The following is a 23,375-nucleotide window of genomic DNA, read 5'->3' as shown; positions in this document are numbered from 1 at the left end:
TGGTGTAGGTGTCCTGGAGGGCAGGTAGTTTGCCCCCGGTGATGCGTTGTGCAGACCTCACTACCCTCTGGAGAGCCTTACGGTTGAGGGCGGTGCAGTTGCCATACCAGGCGGTGATACAGCCCGCCAGGATGCTCTCGATTGTGCATCTGTAGAAGTTTGTGAGTGCTTTTGGTGACAAGCCGATTTTCTTCAGCCTCCTGAGGTTGAAGAGGCGCTGCTGCGCCTTCTTCACGATGCTGTCTGTGTGAGTGGACCAATTCAGTTTGTCTGTGATGTGTATGCCGAGGAACTTAAAACTTGTTACCCTCTCCACTACTGTTCCATCGATGTGGATAGGGGGGTGTTCCCTCTGCTGTTTCCTGAAGTCCACAATCATCTCCTTAGTCTTGTTGACGTTGAGTGTGAGGTTATTTTCCTGACACCACACTCCGAGGGCTCTCACCTCCTCCCTGTAGGCCGTCTCGTCGTTGTTGGTAATCAAGCCTACCACTGTTGTGTCGTCCGCAAACTTGATGATTGAGTTGGAGGCGTGCGTGGCCACGCAGTCGTGGGTGAACAGGGAGTACAGGAGAGGGCTCAGAACGCACCCTTGTGTGGCCCCAGTGTTGAGGATCAGCGGGGAGGAGATGTTGTTGCCTACCCTCACCACCTGGGGGCGGCCCGTCAGGAAGTCCAGTACCCAGTTGCAGAGGGCGGGGTCGAGACCCAGGGTCTCGAGCTTGATGACGAGCTTGGAGGGTACTATGGTGTTGAATGCCGAGCTGTAGTCGATGAACAGCATTCTCACATAGGTATTCCTCTTGTCCAGATGGGTTAGGGCAGTGTGCAGTGTGGTTGAGATTGCATCGTCTGTGGACCTATTTGGGCGGTAAGCAAATTGGAGTGGGTCTAGGGTGTCAGGTAGGGTGGAGGTGATATGGTCCTTGACTAGTCTCTCAAAGCACTTTATGATGACGGATGTGAGTGCTACGGGGCAGTAGTCATTTAGCTCAGTTACCTTAGCTTTCTTGGGAACAGGAACAATGCGCATGCTCTGAGGGCGCGGCTGGGGATGCCGTCTGGGCCTGCAGCCTTGCGAGGGTTAACACGTTTAAATGTCTTACTCACCTCGGCTGCAGTGAAGGAGAGACCGCATGTTTTCGTTGCAGGCCGTGTCAGTGGCACTGTATTGTCCTCAAAGCGGGCAAAAAAGTTATTTAGTCTGCCTGGGAGCAAGACATCCTGGTCCGTGACTGGGCTGGATTTCTTCCTGTAGTCCGTGATTGACTGTAGACCCTGCCACATGCCTCTTGTGTCTGAGCCGTTGAATTGAGATTCTACTTTGTCTCTGTACTGGCGCTTAGCTTGTTTGATAGCCTTGCGGAGGGAATAGCTGCACTGTTTGTATTCGGTCATGTTACCAGACACCTTGCCCTGATTAAAAGCAGTGGTTCGCACTTTCAGTTTCACACGAATGCTGCCATCAATCCACGGTTTCTGGTTAGGGAATGTTTTAATCGTTGCTATGGGAACGACATCTTCAACGCACGTTCTAATGAACTCGCACACCGAATCAGCGTATTTGTCAATGTTGTTATCTGACGCAATACGAAACATCTCCCAGTCCACGTGATGGAAGCAGTCTTGGAGTGTGGAGTCAGCTTGGTCGGACCAGCGTTGGACAGACCTCAGCGTGGGAGCCTCTTGTTTTAGTTTCTGTCTGTAGGCAGGGATCAACAAAATGGAGTCGTGGTCAGCTTTTCCGAAAGGGGGGCGGGGCAGGGCCTTATATGCGTCGCGGAAGTTAGAGTAACAATGATCCAAGGTCTTTCCACCCCTGGTTGCGCAATCGATATGCTGATAAAATTTAGGGAGTCTTGTTTTCAGATTAGCCTTGTTAAAATTCACAGCTACAATGAATGCAGCCTCCGGATAAATCGTTTCCAGTTTGCAGAGAGTTAAAGTTCGTTCAGAGCCATCGATGTGTCTGCTTGGGGGGGGATATATACGGCTGTGATTATAATCGAAGAGAATTCTCTTGGTAGATAATGCGGTCTACATTTGATTGTGAGGAATTCTAAATCAGGTGAACAGAAGGATTTGAGTTCCTGTATGTCTCTTTCATCACACCATGTCACGTTGGCCATGAGGCATACGCCCCCGCCCCTCTTCTTACCAGAAAGATGTTTGTTTCTGTCAGCGCGATGCGTGGAGAAACCCGTTGGCTGCACCGCTTCGGATAGAGTCTCTCCAGTGAGCCATGTTTCAGTGAAGCAAAGGACGTTACAGTCTCTGATGTCCCTCTGGAATGCTACCCTTGCTCGGATTTCATCAACCTTGTTGTCAAGAGACTGGACATTGGCAAGAAGAATGCTAGGGAGTGGTGCACGGTGTGCCCGTCTCCGGAGTCTGACCAGAAGACCGCCTCGTTTCCCTCTCTTTCGGAGTCGTTTTTTTGGGTCGCTGCATAGGATCCACTCCGTTGTCCTGTTTGTAAGGCAGAACACAGGGTCCGCGTTGCGAAAAACATATTCTTGGTCGTACTGATGGTGAGTTGACGCTAATCTTATATTCAGTAGTTCTTCTCGACTGTATGTAATGAAACCTAAGATGACCTGGGGTACTAATGTAAGAAATAACACGTAAAAAAAACTGCATAGTTTCCTAGGAACGCAAAGCGAGGCGGCCATCTCTGTCGGCGCCAACATTGGAGAACAGGCAGAATGTGTCAAGTTGTTTAAATGTTTCTGAATAAGGCCAAGGAGAAACTTCAGCGTCCCTGGGACAGGTTAGTGACAGGCAATGGGACGATGAGTTAAACTGCATTCACATTCTGTAGGCATTGGTGGTAAAAGGCAGATTACTGTAAATCAAACAGCCTACACTAAGGGACAGGTAAAGTATGAACATATGAGGGAGCTCTGACAAGTTAGAGAACTTTAGAATTTGAACTACCAGAAACAAATCTGTTTATACCAGTGTTGTGAAACACATTCCCTTTTACTCCAGGCCCACAGTCTGTTCCCAAACAGCAAGCACATGGTAGGCAGAAGAGAACATTATATTTTAAGGACAAGGTTTTTTGAAAGTCAAATGGTTTATTGAACAAATCATGCAAGAGTAGCAGGAACACCAGGCTAAATCAAAAGCATAACCGTAGAACCTAAGTGTCAGGAATATCACTACATCAGAAGTAAATTTAGTCACATGGTTATAAAAACAATTCATAACATTGTTGTGTTCACCCCTGTAAACAATTTGCATGATGATGTACAAGTGAAGAAGATCCTCATTTCAAACAAGCGCATTAGTTGGCACATTTCCACCTCAGTTACCTTTACCCTTTTCTTCAAGAGGCACAGTAACAGGGATAAGACGATTAAGGAGTTGGCCAAACAAAATTATGATCTCCCTAGTTGAGTGGTCGGGCCGTCTGTTCAAGGCTTGTCGCTTCTGCTGAGGCGCCGGACCCTGTCGCTTCTGCTGAGGCGCCGGACCCTTCTGCTGAGGCGCCGGACCCTTCTGCTGAGGCGCCGGACCCTTCTGCTGAGGCGCCGGACCCTTCTGCCGAGGCGCCGGACCCTTCTGCCGAGGCGCCGTGGCCGGACCCTTCTGCTGAGGCGCCGTGGCCGGACCCTTCTGCTGAGGCGCCGTGGCCGGACCCTTCTGCTGAGGCGCCGTGGCCGGACCCTTCTGCTGAGGCGCCGTGGCCGGACCCTTCTGCTGAGGCGCCGTGGCCGGACCCTTCTGCTGAGGCGCCGGGGCCTGACGCTTCTGCTGAGGCGCCGGGGCCTGAAGCTTCTGCTGAGGCGCCGTGGCCGGACTTCACACTTGACGTGGCATTGTGGCCAGTAGCTTTAGCATTTGGACCAGACACCACACTTGCTTGGGCATAGGATCCAGTTGGTTTAGGTCCAGTGTAGGCAGGATGCCCATGAGCGTTACCTAGGAAACAAGGAAAACATTGTGGTAAAATGCCAGCCTTAATTTGGATCGGAACTAGACCTGTGAATTGACCTGAATTAGTGTAAACCAAAACGCACCTTTATGTGTAAAACACTTTATCCCTCCAATTAGCAGGCAACAAATCCAAGAAACACTACAAAACATTCAGACAGTTAAACATAAATAACCAGTGAACACCTTTAGACAAGGTAAACCAACCATATGAAAACATTGAGAAAAACTAACCTCAAAGAGAGTCCAAAAGCCATATTAGTGATCAAAACCACAACAGTTTTCAGAACTAATGCTAGACAGCCTGCCAGAAAATCCCTGTTGCTATGTCTAACAGCTGTTTTGGTTGCACCTCATAAAGGAATCCCAGACCCTTCTAACCTGGCTGACTAATTATGTACAGCTGTCAGCCAATGAACTTCATTTCCATTGGTTCAATTTCCCAAATGCGATTAGTGCCGTCATCCGTTGACTTATGGTGAACAACAGAGAGAGAATTGGACGACAAAAGAAAGACCAAATTCAGATCAACAATTTACAAAAAAACAGACAATTGATGAACGCATATTCAATTTCATACATGTTCATGCGTCTGTAGCTGCCAAATTCTGATCTTTTTCCAACTAATTGTTCTTTTCACCAATCAGGTCAGCCGTTTTGCCAGCAACGCGGGGCAAAAGGTCAGAATTGGGCTGCCTGTGTAAACAACTATGAGGTAGTTTGTGATTGAGTCCAAACAGACTTCAGCCCTTTCCAAAGCTTAGACGTTGCTGAAGTCTGCCAGATCTTACATCGCCTTGATAGGTATTTTAAGTATCAACTAACCACATCATATGTCAGTGGATGACACAGTTGATGATGTGGCACGCAACCATTGGTTGTTGCGTTGCCCCACCTTAGCTGCAGAGACTGACCTATTGCTGTGTTACACAGGGAGCCCAATTCTAATCGGTTTTCCAATTATTAATGTTTTGAGCAATCACATCAGATCTTTTCACATCAGATCTTTTTCAGAGCTGATTGGTCAAAAGACTAATTAGTGAAAAAAAATATCAGAATTGGGATGCCTTTGTAATGCAGCCTATGAGGGAGTTCTACTAACCTGAACTGCAGTGCACCGGTCTATGGAAGGTGATGTGAAAAGGCAAAAGCAGTGAGGGAGGAGCGCCCTTCTCAAATTGTACAGTTAGTGGTGTAATGGAGGATATACGCAGGTGTACCACTTTGTTTTCAATGGACATTTTGTGTACTCAATTCTTAATCCCCACTGATGTGTATCAAAGTAGTATAGTGGAGGTATACGCTGTATCAATTCATAAGGCTGATGGAACAGATCAGAATGTTAGAATCCAAATGTTGAAAAACTATTATTTCTTCACATTTTAAGTGCATGAATGTGCACACGGTGGTTGGCCTATTCAGAATGTTCCAAAATGCCACACCAGAGGAGGCTGGTGGGAGGAGCTAGAGGAGGACAGGCTGATTGTAATGGCTGGAATGGAATCCATGGAACGGAGTCAAACATATCAAACATATTGGAAACTCTGTTCCATCAACTCCATTCAAGGCCATGAAAATAAGCCCATCCTCCTTTAGCTCCTCTGCTGCACCTCACATTTGAACAGTTTTATGTACAGATATTTGGACAGAGATGGTAATATCCATTATAGATCAGACACACCGGTAGGATTGTCTAATGTTTGCCTGCCAATTAGTATTTAGCACCTCCGAACAGTATCGGCAGTCAATCTCTGAGGGTCGGCAGTCAATCTCTTGATTGCCAACCCTCAGAAAACAGATCTTCTAAAGGTGGGGGAGTGGCCATCTTTTCCAAGGATCACCTTCAGTGCTCAGTTGTCTCCACCAAATCTGTCCCCAAACAATTTGATTTGCTTGTTTTAAGCAATAAACTTTCAAATATCTCTTTGTTGACTGTTGCTTGGTGCTATCGTCCTCCATCAACACGGGCCAGTAATCTACCTGCCCTAAGCTCTCTCATGGCCCCTTACACTAAGTCTGAATTTGTCCTGCTAGGTGACCTAAACTGGGACATGCTTAAACCACCTGGCCAAGTCCTAAATCAATGGGACTCCCTACATCTTTCTCAGATTATCAGCAATGCCACAAGGTATGACTCCAAACACCCAGAAAAGGCTACTCTCCTTGATGTCACCCTCACAAATAATCCTGATAGGTATCAGTCTAGTGTTTTCTGTAATGACCTTAGTGATCACCGTTTTCGTAATGGCTGCTCTGTGAAACAACCTGTCTTGATTTGTCATAGACACATGCTAAAAAACTTTAATGAGCAAGCCTTCCTTCATGAACTGGCCTCTGTAAAATGGTATAGAATCAGCTTGATCCCCCCCCCTGTTGAAGACGCTTGGTCCTTCTTTTTTTGATATTTTCAGTGTTATTGTTAACATAACAAGTGCCGTCATATCAGTAGGCTAGATTTTGTTTTTTGTTTTTAATTAAACCTTTATTTAACCAGGTAGGCTAGTTGAGAACAAGTTATCATTTACAACTGCGACCTGGCCAAGATAAAGCAAAGAAGTTCGACACATATAACAACACAGAGTTACACATGGAATAAACAAACATACAGAAAAAATAAATATATATATACAGTGTGTGCAAATGAGGTAAGATAAGGGAGGTAAGGCAACAAATTAGGCCATAGTGGCGAGGTAATTACAATATAGCAATTAAACACTGGAGTGATAGATGTGCAGAAGATGAATGTGCAAGTAGAGATATTGGGGTGCAAAGGAGCAAAATAAATAAATGAATACAGTGTGGGGATGAGGTAGATGGATGGGTTATTTACAGATGGGCTATGTACAGGTGCAATGATCTGTGAGCTGCTCTGACAGCTGGTGCTTGAAGTTAGTGAGGGAGATATGTCTCCAGCTTCAGTGATTTTTGCAGTTCGTTCCAGCCATTAGCAGCAGAGAACTGGAATGAAAGGCGGCCAAAGGAGGAATTGGCTTTGGGGGTTACCAGTGAAATATACCTGCTGGAGCGCGTGCTGCGGTTGGGCGCTGCTATAGTGACCAGTGAACTGAGATAAGGCGGGGCATTACCTAGCAAAGACTTGAAGATGACCTGGAGCCAGTGGGTTTGGCGATGAGTATGAAGCGAGGGCCAGCCAACGAGAGAGTACAGTCCGCAGTGGTGGGAAGTATATGTGGCTCTGGTGACAAAACAGATGGCACTGTGATAAACTCTCAACAAATTGGATGCAGTCTGAGGCTATTTTGTAAATGATATCACCGAAGTCAATGATTGGTGGATAGTCAGTTTTACAAGGGCATGTTTGGCAGCTTGAGTGAGGGATGCTTTGTTGCAAAATAGGAAGCCCATTCTAGATTTAATTTTGGATTGGAGATGCTTCCTACCATGGGAACATACAAATGGACTGTGCTATGATTTGCAGTCACTGCCCTCTTTCTGTCCTTGTCCTCCTCTCTCTGCTTCTTTTATATTGATTCTGTACTGTTGAGGAAAGAGCTTGCAAGGAAGTGTAACGGATGTGAAACGGCTAGCTTAGCGTGGGCGCTAAATAGCGTTTCAATCAGTGACGTCACTTGCTCTGAGACCTTGAAGTAGTAGTTCCCCTTGCTCTGCAAGGGCCGCGGCTTTTGTGGAGCGATGGGTAACGACGCTTCGTAGGCGTCAGTTGATGTGTGCAGAAGGTCCCTGGTTCGCGCCCGGGTATGGGCGAGGGGACGGTTTAAAATTATACTGTTACAGAAGCATTTCACACCCAGTGTTCTGTGGAGGTCAGACCTGGGTAGGAAAGTGTTTTGTAGTTTATTTCAGCTTTTCAAATGGTAGGTAGTTGAATATATATTTTAGGATCCCCATTAGCGACAGCTAGTCTGACACAATTTATTTTAATACTTGGACATTTGTTAATGGTTAAAGTGTATTTGTGCATCTGTTACACACAACCAGGTCACATGGGGGAGAGGCGTTGTGCCGTTGCTTTTTAAACCCGGTTTGCTGTTCTCTTGCACTATATGGAAAGGAGATCCAGCCAATCATGGCTCTATATAATATTGTGCGTTTGTTCTGGATTTGGGGACTGTGAAAAGACCCCTGGTGGCATGTCTGGAGGGGTAAGTGTGTGTATGTTGACTATGCAAACAATGAGGAATTAAAACAAGAAATGCAGTCAACCTTTCCTCAACTACCAGAAACAAAGGTAAACAAATCTGTTTCCACAAGTGGTGTGATCCACAATCCCTTTTTCTCCAGACCCAGTCTGTCCCTAATCAGCAAACACATGGTAGGCAGAAGAGAAACCCACATTTAAAATGCAAGGCATTTGGGAAGTCAAATTGTTTATTGAACAAATCATGCAAGAGTAGCAGGAACACCAGGACACATCAAAATCATAACCGTAGAACCTAAGTGTCAGCAATAGTGGCCAAATCAGATGTCAATTTGTCGTATGGTTTTGAAAACAATTCATACCATTGTAGTGTTCACCCCTGTAAACAATTTGCATGAAGATGCGCAAGTGAAGGAGATCCTCATTTCAAACAAGAGCATTAGTTTGCACAATTTCTCACCTCAGTTACCTTTGCCCTTTTCTTCAAATGGAGGCACAGTAACAGGAGAAAGACGATTAAGGAGTTGGGCAAACCAAATTATGATCTCCCTATCTAGCTTGTTGAGGGGTAGGGCCGTCTGTTCAAGGCCGGCCGCCGCTCCTGCAGAGGCGTGGGGGCCGGCGGACGCTTCTGCAGGGGTATGGTTGGCAGTTGCTTCAGCTGAGGCGCGGGGGCCAGCCGCTTCTGCAGGGGTATGGTTGGCAGTTGCTTCAGCTGAGGCGCGGGGGCCAGCCGCTTCTGCAGAGACATGGTTGGCAGTTGCTTCAGCTGAGGCGTGGGCCGCTTCTGCAGAGGTATGGTTGACAGTTGCTTCAGCTGAGGCACGGGGGCCAGCCGCTTCTGCAGGGGTATGGTTGGCAGTTGCTTCAGCTGAGGCGCGGGGGCCAGCCGCTTCTGCAGAGACATGGTTGGCAGTTGCTTCAGCTGAGGCGTGGGCCGCTTCTGCAGAGGTATGGTTGGCAGTTGCTTCAGCTGAGGCGCGGGCTTCTTCTGCAGAGGTATGGTTGACAGTTGCTTCAGCTGAGGCACGGGGGCCAGCCGCTTCTGCAGGGGTATGGTTGGCAGTTGCTTCAGCTGAGGCGCGGGGGCCAGCCGCTTCTGCAGAGACATGGTTGGCAGTTGCTTCAGCTGAGGCGCAGGCTTCTTCTGCAGAGGTATGGTTGGCAGTTGCTTCAGCTGAGGCGCGGGGGCCAGCCGCTTCTGCAGAGACATGGTTGGCAGTTGCTTCAGCTGAGGCGTGGGCCACTTCTGCAGAGGTATGGTTGGCATTCGCTTCAGCTGAGGAGCGGGCCGCTTCTGCCGAGGCATGGTTGGCAGTTGCTTCAGAGGCGCGGGGGCCGGCGGCCGCTTCTGCAGAGGTATGGCTGGCAGTTGCTTCAGCATTTGGATCCTGCGTCACACTTGCCAGGGTATTGTAGCCAGTAGCTTTAGCATTTGGACCAGACGCCACACTTGCTTGGGATCCAGTGCTGGAAGGATGCCCATAAGCATCACCTAGGAAACAAAGAAAACATTGTGGTAAAATGCCAGCCTTAAGCTATTGGAACTAGACTGTGATTTGAATTAGTTTGAACCAAAACGCACCTTGAAGGGTAAAACACGTTATCCCTCCAATTAGCAGGCAACAAATCCAAGAAACACTACAAAACAATCAGACAGTTAAACATCAATAACCAGTGAACACTAAGACACGGTAAACCAATCAGATGAATACATTGAAAAACTAACCTCAAAGAGAGTCCAAAAGTCACAGCCATTTTAGTGATCAAAACCACAACCGTATTCAGAACTAATGCTAGACAGACACCCTGCCAGAATATCCCTGTTGCAATGTCTAACAGCTGTTTTGGTTGCACCTCATAAAGGAATCCCAGACCCTTCTTACCTGAATGGCTAATTATGTACAGGTGTCAACCAATGAACCTAATTTCAATTGGTTCAATTTCCCAATTGCGGTTAGGTGCTCTTGATTTCATGCAGCTGGTGTGCACTGGTGTGCTATTGGGTGGAGTTTACACATCATGGATAAATCCAACAGTTTTAAAGACTGAACTCTACCCACCCATTCCAGATTGAGCCAATTGCAAAGATTTGTTTTGTACCCTATGGGGGATTCCAACATACACTGCAAGGGGAAATAGATGTCAGAAATGCAGTGCTTTATCACTGTAAGCTATCTGTCCAGAACCAGATTTGCTTGCAATGCACATCATTGTATTATCAAATCATACAAGTGGACTTCTGGTAAGTATGCTTTAGTGAGCAAGTGTTGGGATCAAGTGCAACTATGTTTAACCTCACCCAAAATGAATGCTGTATTGATGAGTCATTTCCCTCCACGCACTACTTCTCACCTGAATGCATTTTTTTTTATTTTAGGGGGTTGGGCAAAAGCTGAAATTGGGGTTGAGAGTTACCCTTTTATATACTGAACAAAACATGCAATAATTTCAAACATTTTACTGGGTTACAGTTCGTTTAAGGAAATCAGTAAATTGAAATCAATTCATTAGGACCTAATCTGTAGATTTCAAATGACTGGGAATTCAAATATCTGTTGATCACAGAACTTTTCTTTAAAGGTCGGGGCGTGGATCAGAAAACCAGTCAATATCTGGAGTGAACAACATTTGCTTCATGCAGCACAACACATGTCCTTTGCATAGAGTTAATCAGGCTGTTATTTGTGGCCTGTGGAATGTTGTCCCACTCTTTTTCAATGGCTGGTTAACATTCACATGAGTCCTCTTACATTTGGGATCTTTACAGTCCCATTGATCAAACAACCATGAAACGATAGGCTCTCTCTCCCTCAGTTATGAACATCATCAAGATCAATAACTAATGCTAGCCAGAGCAAATAAGCTAAAAATCGAACGAAGGAACATTAGATTTTAACCCTCTCAAACGTTTTCAGCTGGCTGTCAGAATTGCACTGATAATCAATGGAGATTTGCAGCCTACTTGTCCTTCTGCAGCTTGCCTGACAACCCATGCTTGTCCCAACCAAGCATCCAAGCTAACTGGCTAAAGTTGGCTAGCTTGTTAGCTAGCTTATTCCAGACAGAAACGAGAGAACACCTCACTGACCATTTTACTCAGTGTAGCAGAGCTGGTTAGGCTGTTAACATGTTATCTATAGCGTTCTTGACTAACGATTACTTCTGTTGTTTACTGACACCGGTCATATTCAGCAGGTGTTGCACATTTGTAAATTCATCAGTTGTTCTGCGTTCTGTCACACAGACGAGAGTGCTCTGCAATCGGAGTAGATAGCCAGAGTGAATTTACCAATCAAATCAAATTTCATTTGTCACATACACATGGTTAGCAGATGTTAATGCGAGTGTAGTGAAATGCTTGTGCTTCTAGTTCAGACAATGCAGTAATAACCAACGAGTAATCTAACCTAACAATTCCCAAACTACTACCTTATACAAACAATTGTAAAGGGATAAAGAATATGTACATAAAGATATATGAATGAGTGATGGTACAGAACGGCATAGGCAAGATGCAGTAGATGGTATCGAGTACAGTATATACATATGAGATGAGTAATGTAGGGTATGTAAACATTATATTAAGTAGCATTGTTTAAAGTGGCTAGTGATATATTTTTACATCAATTTCCATTATTAAAGTGGCTGGAATTGAGTCAGTATGTTGGCAGCAGCCACTCAATGTTAGTGGTGGCTGTTTAACAGTCTGATGGCCTTGATTGAAAAACAGCTTCTGTCTCTCAGTCCCTGCCTTGATGCACCTGTACTGACCTCGCCTTCTGGATGATAGCGGGGTGAACAGGCAGTGGCTCGGGTGGATGTTGTCCTTGATGATCTTTATGGCCTTCCTGTGACATCGGGTGGTGTAGGTGTCCTGGAGGGCAGGTAGTTTGCCCCCGGTGATGCGTTGTGCAGACCTCACTACCCTCTGGAGAGCCTTACGGTTGTGGGCGGAGCAGTTACCGTACCAGGCGGTGATACAGCCCGACAGCATGCTCTCGATTGTGCATCTGCAGAAGTTTGTGAGTGCTTTTGGTGACAAGCCGAAATTCTTCAGCCTCCTGAGGTTGAAGGGGCGCTGCTGCGCCTTCTTCACCATGCTGTCTGTGTGGGTGGACCAATTCAATTTGTCCGTGATATGTACGCCGAGGAACTTAAAACTTACTACCCTCTCCACTACTGTCCCGTCGATGTGGATAGGGGGGTGCTCCCTCTGTTTCCTGAAATCCACAATCATCTCCTTTGTTTTGTTGACGTTGAGTGTGAGGTTATTTTCCTGACACCACACTCCGAGAGCCCTCACCTCCTCCCTGTAGGCCGTCTCGTCATTGTTGGTAATCAAGCCTACCACTGTAGTGTCGTCCGCAAACTTGATGATTGAGTTGGAGGCGTGCATGGTCACGCAGTCGTGGGGGAACAGGGAGTACAGGGTTAGGTTTAGGGCTCAGAACGCACCCTTGTGGGGCCCCAGTGTTGAGGATCAGCGGGGTGGAGATGTTACCTACCCTGACCACCTGGGGGCGCCCCGTCAGGAAGTCCAGTACCCAGTTGCACAGGGTGGGGTCGAGACCCAGGGTCTCGAGCTTGATGACGAGTTTGGAGGGTACTATGGTGTTAAATGCTGAGCTGTAGTCGATGAACAGCATTCTCACATAGGTATTCCTCTTGTCCAGAACGGTTAAGGCAGTGTGCAATGTGGTTGCGATTGCATCGTCCGTGGACCTATTTGGGTCAAATTGGAGTGGGTCTAGGGTGTCAGGTAGGGTGGAGGAGCATGTGGGAACAGCAGACTGGGATCAGGATTGATTGAATATGTCCGTAAACACACCAGCCAGCTGGTCTGCGCATGCTCTGAGGATTTCGGCTGGGGATGCCGTCTGGGCCTGCAGCCTTGCGAGGGTTAACACGTTTAAATGTTTTACTCATGTCGGCTGCAGTGAAGGAGTGTCCGCAGGTTTTGGTTGCGGGCCATGTCAGTGGCACTGTATTGTCCTCAAAGCGGGCAAAAAAGTTATTTAGTCTGTCTGGGAGCAAGACATCCTGGTCTGCGACGGGGCTGGTTTTCTTTTTGTAATCCGTGATTGACTGTAGACCCTGCCACATACCTCTTATGTCTGAGTCGTTGAATTGCGACTCTACTTTGTCTCTATACTGACGCTTAGCTTGTTTGATTGCCTTGAGGAGGGAATGGCTACACTGTTTGTATTCGGTCATGTTTCCGGTAACCTTGCCCTGGTTAAAAGCAGTGGTTCGCACTTTCAGTTCCACTCGAATGCTGCCATCAATACACATTTTCTGGTTTGGGAATGTTTTAATAGTTGATATGCATCATCAATGCACTTTCTAATGAACTCGCTCATCGAATCAGCCTATTCGTCAATGTTGTTGTTGGACACAATGCGGAACATATCCCAATTCACTTGACCGAAGCAGTCTTGAAGCGTGAAATGCAGCCTCAGGATATGTGGTTTCCAGTTTGCATAGAGTCAAATAAAGTTTGTTCAGGGCCATCGATGTGTTTGCTTGGGGGGGGGGGGGATATATACGGCTGTGATTATAATCAAAGAGAATTCCCTTGGGAGATAATGCGATCGACATTTGATTGTGAGGAATTCTAAGTCAGGTGAACAAAAGGACTTGAGTTCCTGTATGTTGTTATGATCACACCACGTCTCGTTAATCATAAGGCATCTTCTTACCAGAAAGCGGGTTGTTTCTGTTGGCGCGATGCGTGAAGAAACCAATATAGAGGTAAGATAGTTATCGATTTAATGACACACCACGTAAATATTTTTATATATGCTGTTCATATTAATGCAAAATCCGACTTATTGTGTATAATGCTATGCTAAAGAAACACCCCACTGAACGATTTTGAACATGAAGCCTCATATATGTAAAAATATTTAAAAGTACAATTGTATCAGCAAAGTACATTTTCACTCACAATGGGTAGTGAGTGAACACTATACTGCATTGGTAGGCCTACTATTATAATTTTTTTATTTTCATGTTTTTGCTCTCAAAGTCACACTTTCTTAATATAAAAACAACATCATTGGAAGTACACAAACGTTTTTAAAGAATCAGGAGACCACCTTTAAGAAATCTTATGAAAATGTATTTTGTGTAGTTACCCTTTAATTTAAGTGAGCATGCACAGAGTACTGTTGTTGGGTTAGCAGTGTTTCTGTAGTACAGGCACCTAGTGCTGTTGTTGGGTTAGCTGTATTTCTGTTGTACAGGCACCTAGCACTTTTGTTGGGTTAGCAGTGTTTCTGTAACACACATGAGAACAAAAGGCCACTGGATTGATGATATCATTCTGACAGGTCAATCTGATAGGCTACTTTTTAGCTGGTGAACATATAATAGAGAATGTTTTTGGGAAAGCCTTTCCATCTATCAGAAGACAGTTAGGTCTATCATTACCAAAGATATTATGAGGCATGTCTTCCCTTGCTTCAAAGTAGCCAAGCCAGAATACTACCATAGAAATGTTGAGGGGAATATTTTAGAAACTCATGTGTTCTCTTGTTGTTCAAATCAACGTTCTTTCAATGTCTAGCATTCATTATCTGAGTGCGGATTGGTGCTTATCACGGTAGAAGGCCGTTGCTTATCTTGCTAGAACAAAATACATACCTGCTGTGTGAGGATGAACCTGACTTTGTCTGACAACTTGACATAGAGCCAATCAGAAAGCACGAACCTCCACGTGGGGGAGCGACAATAATTACCACTTCAGTTAAAATCACAGTCTAGTTCCAATGGCTTAAGGCTGGCATTTTACCGTAATGCTTTGTTTCCTAGGTGACGCTTATGGGCATCCTGCCTGCACTGGAGCTGAACCAACTGGATCCCAAACAAGTGTGGTGTCTGGTCCAAATGCTAAAGCTACTGGCCACAATAGCCTGGCAAGTGTGACGCAGGGTCCAAATGCCACAGCTGAAGCAACTACCAACCATGCCTCTGCAGAAGCGGCTGGCCCCCGCGCCTCAGCTGAAGCAACTGCCAACCATACCTCTGCAGAAGCGGCCCACGGCTCAGCTGAATCAACTGCCAACCATGCCTCGGCAGAAGCCAATGGTCCCCACTCCTCAGCTGAAGCAACTGCCAACAATACCTCTGCAGAAGCGGCCCACGGCTCAGCTGAATCAACTGCCAACCATGCCTCGGCAGAAGCCAATGGTCCCCACTCCTCAGCTGAAGCAACTGCCAACCATACCTCTGCATAAGCGGCCGCCGGCCTTGAACAGAGACGGCCCGACCCCTCGACAAGCTAGATAGGAGATCATAATTTGGTTTGCCCAACTCCTTAATCGTCTTTCCCCTGTTACTGTGCCTCCATTTGAAGAAAAGGGCAAAGGTAACTGGAATTGTGCAAACTAATGCACTTGTTTGAAATGAGGATCTCCTTCACTTGTGCATCGTCATGCAAATTGTTTACAGGGGTGAACACTGCAATGGTATGCATTGTTTTCAAAACCATACGACTAAAATTGACATCTGATTTGGCCACTATTGCTGACACTTAGGTTGTACGGTTACGATTTTGATTTGTCCTGGGGTTCCTGCTACTCTTGCATGATTTGTTCAATAAACAATTTGACTTCCAGAATGCCTTGTCTTTTAAATGTGGGTTTCTCTTCTGTCTACCATGTGTTTGCTGATTGGGGACAGACTGGGTCTGGTGAAAAAGGGATTGTGGATCACACCACTTGTGGAAACAGATTTGTTTACCTTTATTTCTGGTAGTTGAGGAAAGGTTGACTGCATTTCTTGTTTTAATTCCTCATTGTTTGCATAGTCAACATACACACACACTTACCCCACCAGACATGCCACCAGGGGTCTTTTCACAGTCTCCATATCCAGAACAAATTAAACACACAGTATTATATAGAGCCATGATTGGCTGGATCTCCCTTCCATTCAGCGCAAGAGAACAGCAAACCGGGTTTAAAAAACAAAACAACGCCTCTCCCCCATGTGACCTACTGGTTGTGTTTCTGTACTGACATGTGACCTACTGGTTGTGTGTCTGTACTGACATGTGACCTACTGGTTGTGTTTCTGTACTGACATGTGACCTACTCGTTGTGTGGCTGTACTGACATGTGACCTACTGTTTGTGTGTCTGTACTGACATGTGACCTACTGGTTGTGTGTCTGTACTGACATGTGACCTACTGGTTGTGTGTCTGTACTGACATGTGACCTACTGGTTGTGTGTCTGTTCTGGTTGTGTTTCTGTACTGACATGTGACCTACTGGTTGTGTGTCTGTACTGACATGTGACCTACTGGTTGTGTGTCTGTACTGACATGTAACCTACTGGTTGTGTGTCTGTACTGACATGTGACCTACTGGTTGTGTGTCTGTACTGACATGTGACCTACTGGTTGTGTGTCTGTACTGGTTGTGTGTCTGTACTGACATGTGACCTACTGGTTGTGTGTCTGTACTGACATGTGACCTACTGGTTGTGTGTCTGTACTGGTTGTGTGTCTGTACTGACATGTGACCTACTGGTTGTGTGTCTGTACTGGCATGTGACCTACTGGTTGTGTGTCTGTACTGACATGTGACCTACTGGTTGTGTGTCTGTACTGGCTGTGTGTCTGTACTGACATGTGACCTACTGGTTGTGTGGCTGTACTGACATGTGACCTACTGGTTGTGTGGCTGTACTGACATGTGACCTACTGGTTGTGTGGCTGTACTGACATGTGACCTACTGGTTGTGTGTATGTGTAAATGAGATGCACAAACACACACATTTAAAACATGTAAATTGCCAAGCATATTTTTTTTTGTGTCAGACCCCAGTAAGACTAGCTGACATCGGCTAATGGGGATCCTAAAAAAATAAAAATATATATTCAACTATTTTAAAACCTGTTATGGCAAGTAGTTCCCCTCAGGGAACTCCAACCCCCCCATTCAGCTGAAAAGGTGGCGCAGGGAATTAAAAAATATTCTTTAGAAATATTTAACTTTCACACATTAACAAGTCCAATACTTCAAATGAAAGAAACATATTGTTCATCTACCCGTGTCCGATATAAAAATAAATGTTTTACAGGGTAAACGCAACATATATTTATGTTAGACCACCACCAAATCAAAGGGAAAACGCAGCCATTTTTTCTAGCCAAAGAGTCACAAAAGCAGGATTAGAGATAAAAAATGAATCACTAACCTTTTGAAAATCTTCATCAGATGACACTCATATAACATGTTACACTATACATTTATGTTTTGTTCGATAATATGCATATTTATATCCACAAATCTCGGTTTACATTGACGCCATGTTCAGAACTGCCTCCAAAATATCCAAAGGAATTATAGAAAGCTACGCCAGATAACAGAAATACTCATCATAAACTTTGACTAAAGATACATGTTCTACATATAATTAAAGATACACTGGTTCTTAATGCAACCGCTGTGTCAGATTTTTTAAAAACGTTACGGAAAAAGCTTACCATGTAATAATCTGAGACGGCGCTCAGACGTAAAAGTATTTCTCCGCCATGTTGGAGTCAACAGAAATACGAAATTACAACATAAATATTCCCTTACCTTTGATGATCTTTCATCAGAATGCAGTGCAAGGAGTCCTAGTTCCACAATAAATCGTTGTTTTGTTCCATAATGTCCAATACTAGTGTCCAAGTAGCTGCATTTGCTATCACTTTCAGCTCACGTGCCCAAAAACTGACTGCTAGTCCAGGATAACTCGCACGAAAACTTCCAAAATATATATTCCAGGTCGCATAAACTGGTCAAACTAAGTAGAGAATCAATCTTCAGGATGTTATTATCATATATATCCAATAACGTTCCAACCGGATCATACGTTTTCAGCTTGAGCCAAATGGAACAGCGGTAGCACCAACAGAGAAATGCGCCACAGGAAAATGGCATTCTGTCGGGACACTGACTATTTCCCCTCCCATTCGGTCAAAGTTCATAGCAAATGCTCCATTCCATTTTCTACTGAATGAGTGGAAGGCGTAGGAAGTGCTACCAGAGCCATATCTTGTTGGGAGAGGAGGGGGCGATGATGTCAAAGTTGCCCCACATTCAGAATTTCACTTCTTGTTTGGAAGATTGCCTTCCCTATGAGTTCTGTTATTCTCACATACATAATTCAAACAGTTTTAGAAACTTCAGAGTGTTTTCTATCCAATAGTAATAATAATATGCATATATTAGCAATCTAGGACAGAGTAGGATAAAGTTTACCATGGGCACGCAATTCATCCAAAGTGAAAATACTGCCCCCTATCCTCAACAAGTTTTAAGCATTTGAAAAACTACAACCTTTTCTACCCAGGTCTGACCACCACGGGACACTGGGTGTAAACGATATAGTGAAATGCTTCCTTGCAAGCTCTTTCCTAAACAGTACAGAATCAATATGAAAGAAACCGAAAGAAAGGAAATAGAAAAAGGGGAGTGACTGCAAATCATAGCACAGTCCATTTGTATGTTCCCAAGGTAGCAAGCATCTCCAATCCAAAATTACATCTAGAATGGGCTTCCTATTTCGCAACAAAGCATCCCTCACTAATGCTGCCCAACACCCTCGTAAAACTGACTATCCACCAATTGACTTTGGCGATATCATTTACAAAATATCCTCCAACTATCAAATTGGATACAGTCTATCACTTTTGGAATAACTGTCTTCAAAGTAATGGCTCGGGACGTCGGGTTTGATATGAAAGCTTATTTTAGTAATAATATTTGTTCACGTTACATTTAACAACTTTAGATTCTACAGAGCAATGGGAAGTAAGATGCTAGTGAAAGGTCCGCTTAATCACTTCACACCTGCACATAACTGCACATATCTCTCTCATTCCCTGTCGCAAGGCATTCTGGAACTTGCAGTCAAAAGCGTATTTCAATACTAACCAATACAATTACATATGTAAATAACTGTAAAGAAATATCTTTCGATACAGCTCAATGAATTAACTTAAACATTAACTCTGTAACACATTAAAGTTACAACAATCACAGTGCCATCTGTTTTGTCACCAAAGCCCCATATACTTCCCACCACTGCGAACTGTACTCTCTCATTGGCTGGCCCTCGCTTAATACTCATCGCCAAACCCTCTGGCTCCAGTTCATCTACAAGTCTTTGCTAGGTAAAGCCCCGCCTTATCTCAGTTCACTGGTCACCATAGCAGCACCCAACTGCAGCACGCGCTCCAGCAGGTATATTTCCCTGGTAACCCCCAAAGCCAATTTCTCCTTTGGCCGCCTTACATTCCAGTTCTCTGCTGCCAATGACTGGAACGAACTGTAAAAATCACTGAAGCTGGAGACTCTTTATCACCCTCACTAACTTCAAGCACCAGCTGTCAGAGCAGCTCATTGCACCTGTACATAGCCCATCTGTTAAAAAAAAACTAAAAAAATCTGTTCTCTGAGGGTTGGCAATCAAGAGATTGACTGCCGACCCTCAGAGATTGACTGCCGATACTGTTCGGAGGTGCTAAATACTAATTGGCAGGCAAACATTAGACAATCCTACCGGTGTGTCTGATCTATAATGGATATTACCATCTCTGTCCAAATATCTGTACATAACACTGCTCAAATGTGAGGTGCAGCAGAGGAGCTACAGGAGGATGGGCTTATTTTCATGGCCTTGAATGGAGTTGATGGAACAGAGTTTCCAATATGTTTGATATGTTTGACTCCGTTCCATGGATTCCATTCCAGCCATTACAATCAGCCTGTCCTCCTCTAGCTCCTCCCACCAGCCTCCTCTGGTGTGGCATTTTGGAACATTCTGAACAGGCCTACCACCGTGTGCACATTCATGCACTTAAAATGTGAAGAAATAATAGTTTTTCAACATTTGGATTCTAACATTCTGATCTGTTCCATCAGCCTTATGAATTGATACAGCGTATACCTCCACTATACTACTTTGATACACATCAGTGGGGATTAAGAATTGAGTACACAAAATGTCCATTGAAAACAAAGTGGTACACCTGCGTATATCCTCCATTACACCACTAACTGTAGGATTTGAGAAGGGCGCTCCTCCCTCACTGCTTTTGCCTTTTCACATCACCTTCCGTAGACCAGTGCACTGCGGTTCAGGTTAGTAGAACTCCCTCATAGGCTGCATTACAAAGGCATCCCAATTCTGATATTTTTTTTCACAAATTAGTCTTTTGACCAATCAGCTCTGAAAAAGATCTGACGTGAAAAGATCTGATGTGAAAAGATCTGATGTGATTGCTCAAAACACAAATACTTGGAAAAACGATTAGAATTGGGCTCCCTGTGTAACACAGCAATAGATCCGTTTCTACAGCTAAAGTGAGGCAACGCAACAACCAATGGTTGCGTGCCACATCATCAACTGTGTCATCCACTGACATATGATGTGGTTAGTTGATACTTAAAATACCTATCAAGGCGATGTAAGATCTGGCAGACTTCAGCAACGTCTAAGCTTTGGAAAGTGGCTGAAGTCTGTTTGGACACAATCACAAACTACCTGGTCCCAGCCACACAGGATGAGTTTACACAGGGAGCCCAATTCTGATCCTTTACCGGCAAAACGGCTGATCTGATTGGTGAAAAGACCAATTAGTGGTAAAAAGATCAGAATTTGGCAGCTACAGACGCATGAACATGTATGAAATTGAATATGTGTTCATCAATTGTCTGTTTTTTTGTAAGTTGTTGAACTGAATTTGGTCTTTCTTTTGTCATCCAATTCTCTCTCTGTTGTTCACCATACGTCAACGGATGACTGCACCTAATCGCATTTGGGAAATTGAACCATTGGCTAACAGCTGTACATAATTAGCCAGCCAGGGTAGAAGGGTCTGGGATGCCTTTATGAGGTGCAACCAAAACAGCTGTTAGACATAGCAACAGGGATATTCTGGCAGGCTGTCGAGAATTAGTTATTAAATACTGTTGTGGTTTTGATCACTAATATGGCTGTGACTTTTGGACTCTCTTTGAGGTTAGTTTTTCTCAATGTATTCATCTGGTTGGTTTACCTTGTCTAAAGGTGTTCACTGGTTATTTATGTTTAACTGTCTGACTGTTTTGTAGTGTTTCTTGGATTTGTTTCCTGCTAATTGGAGGGATAAGTTGTTTTACACTTAAAGGTGCGTTTTGCTTTACACTAATTCAGGTCAAATCACAGGTCTAGTTCCGATGCAAATTAAGGCTGGCATTTTACCACAATGTTGTCTTTGTTTCCTAGGTAACGCTCATGGGCATCCTGCCTACACTGGACCTGAACCAACTGGATCATATGCCCAAGCAAGTGTGGTGTCTGGTCCAAATGCTAAAGCTACTGGCCACGATGCCACGTCAGCAGACGCTACTGGCCACAATGCCACGTCAGCAGACGCTACTGGCCACAATGCCACGTCAGCGGACGCTACTGGCCACAATGTCACGTCAACGGAAGCTACTGGCCACAATGTCACGTCAGCAGAAGCGTCAGGCCCCGGCGCCTCAGCAGAAGCGTCCGGCGCCTCAGCAGAAGCGTCCGGCGCCTCAGCAGAAGCGTCCGGCCCCGGCGCCTCAGCAGAAGCTTCAGGCCCCGGCGCCTCAGCAGAAGCTTCAGGCCCCGGCGCCTCAGCAGAAGCTTCAGGCCCCGGCGCCTCAGCAGAAGCTTCAGGCCCCGGCGCCTCAGCAGAAGCTTCAGGCCCCGGCGCCTCAGCAGAAGCTTCAGGCCCCGGCGCCTCAGCAGAAGCTTCAGGCCCCGGCGCCTCAGCAGAAGCTTCAGGCCCCGGCGCCTCAGCAGAAGCTTCAGGCCCCGGCGCCTCAGCAGAAGCTTCAGGCCCCGGCTCCTCAGCAGAAGCTTCAGGCCCCGGCTCCTCAGCAGAATCTTCAGGCCCCGGCGCCTCAGCAGAAGTGTCCGGTGCCTCAGCAGAAGCTTCAGGCCCCGGCGCCTCAGCAGAAGCTTCAGGCCCCGGCGCCTCAGCAGAAGCTTCAGGCCCCGGCGCCTCAGCAGAAGCGTCAGGCCCCGGCGCCTCAGCAGAAGCGTCAGGCCCCGGCGCCTCAGCAGAAGCGTCAGGCCCCGGCGCCTCAGCAGAAGCGTCAGGCCCCGGCGCCTCAGCAGAAGCGTCAGGCCCCGGCGCCTCAGCAGAAGCGTCAGGCCCCGGCGCCTCAGCAGAAGCGTCAGGCCCCGGCGCCTCAGCAGAAGCGTCAGGCCCCGGCGCCTCAGCAGAAGCTTCAGGATCCGGCGCCTCAGCAGAAGCGTCAGGCCCCGGCGCCTCAGCAGAAGCTTCAGGCCCCGGCGCCTCATCAGAAGCGTCAGGCGCCTCAGCAGAAGTGACAAGCCTTGAACAGACGGCCCGACCACTCAACTAGGGAGATCATTATTTGGTTTGGCCAACTCCTTAATCGTCTTATCCCTGTTACTGTGCCTATTGCAGAAAAGGGTTAAGGTAACTGAGGTGGGGAAATGTGCAAACTAATGTGCTTGTTTGAAATGAGGATCTCCTTCACTTGTACATCGTCATGCAAATTGTTTACAGGTTTGGACGATACAATGTTATGAATTGTTTTTATAACCATGAGACTAAATTGACTTCTGATGTAGTGATATGCCTGACACACTTTTAGGTTCTACGGTTATGCTTTTGATTTAGCCTGGTGTTCCTGCTACTCTTGCATGATTTGCTCAATAAACCATTTGACTTTCAAAAAACCTTGTCCTTAAAATATAATGTTCTCTTCTGCCTACCATGTGCTTGCTGTTTGGGAACAGACTGTGGGCCTGGAGTAAAAGGGAATGTGGTTCACAACACTTGTATAAACAGATTTGTTTCTGGTAGTTCAAATTCTAAAGTTCTCTAACTTGTCAGAGCTCCCTCATATGTTCATACTTTACCTGTCCCTTTGTGTAGGCAGTTTGCTTTACAGTAATCTGCCTTTTACCACCAATGCCTACAGAATGTGAATGCAGTTAAACTCATCGTCCCATTACCTGTCACTAACCTGTCCCAGGGACGCTGAAGTTTCTCCTTGGCCTTATTCAGAAACATTAAAACAACTTGATACATTCTGCCTGTTCTATAATGTTGGTCTGGCCAGACACATGGCTGCAATCATATATGCGTTCATTGTTTTCAGTTGTGAAAAGTACTCCACTTGAAGTCGTTCCTTATTCCTTATGTCAACTCTCAATGTGGTCTTCTGCACAATCTAATTCGACCTGACCACAATGAGGTTGCACTTGCAGAAGCCCCTGGTAGGAACTTCAATAGATTTTAAAAGGTGCACTTAAGCTCTCACT

At 45.7% G+C, this 23,375-nt stretch overlaps 2 protein-coding genes and 2 pseudogenes across 3 annotated transcripts; 2 read left to right on the top strand and 2 right to left on the bottom strand.

Annotated features, from left to right (window-relative positions):
• Positions 1–3,060: 3,060 nt before the first annotated feature.
• Positions 3,061–3,918, bottom strand: LOC149984179 (uncharacterized; annotated as a pseudogene).
• A 4,351-nt stretch (positions 3,919–8,269) lies between these two features.
• LOC110522601 (uncharacterized) lies at positions 8,270–9,910 on the bottom strand. The gene is made up of 3 exons (XM_090233506.1): positions 9,789–9,910; positions 9,645–9,700; positions 8,270–9,554 (listed from the first exon to the last, which is right to left on the bottom strand). Exons 1-3 carry the CDS (start codon positions 9,815–9,817, stop codon positions 8,521–8,523), a joined length of 1,119 nt encoding a protein of 372 aa, XP_090089632.1. The 5' UTR covers positions 9,818–9,910; the 3' UTR covers positions 8,270–8,520.
• A 205-nt stretch (positions 9,911–10,115) lies between these two features.
• Positions 10,116–15,683, top strand: LOC118964480 (uncharacterized; annotated as a pseudogene). Its single transcript, XR_016495643.1, has 2 exons — positions 10,116–10,304; positions 14,876–15,683. The product of XR_016495643.1 is annotated as an uncharacterized LOC118964480 (transcript).
• Positions 15,684–20,941: 5,258 nt separating this feature from the next.
• Positions 20,942–22,535, top strand: LOC110522596 (uncharacterized). The gene is made up of 3 exons (XM_036976282.2): positions 20,942–21,083; positions 21,176–21,231; positions 21,330–22,535. Exons 1-3 carry the CDS (start codon positions 21,055–21,057, stop codon positions 22,445–22,447), a joined length of 1,203 nt encoding a protein of 400 aa, XP_036832177.2. The 5' UTR covers positions 20,942–21,054; the 3' UTR covers positions 22,448–22,535.
• Positions 22,536–23,375: the final 840 nt, after the last annotated feature.

Source organism: Oncorhynchus mykiss, chromosome 4 (assembly GCF_057628025.1).
Source record: "Oncorhynchus mykiss isolate SJ-2025 chromosome 4, ASM5762802v1, whole genome shotgun sequence".
In the NCBI taxonomy this organism is placed as follows: Eukaryota; Metazoa; Chordata; class Actinopteri; order Salmoniformes; family Salmonidae; genus Oncorhynchus; species Oncorhynchus mykiss.
The sequence above is the reverse complement of the archived record's forward strand: the minus strand, read 5'-3'. Positions and strand labels throughout refer to the sequence as shown.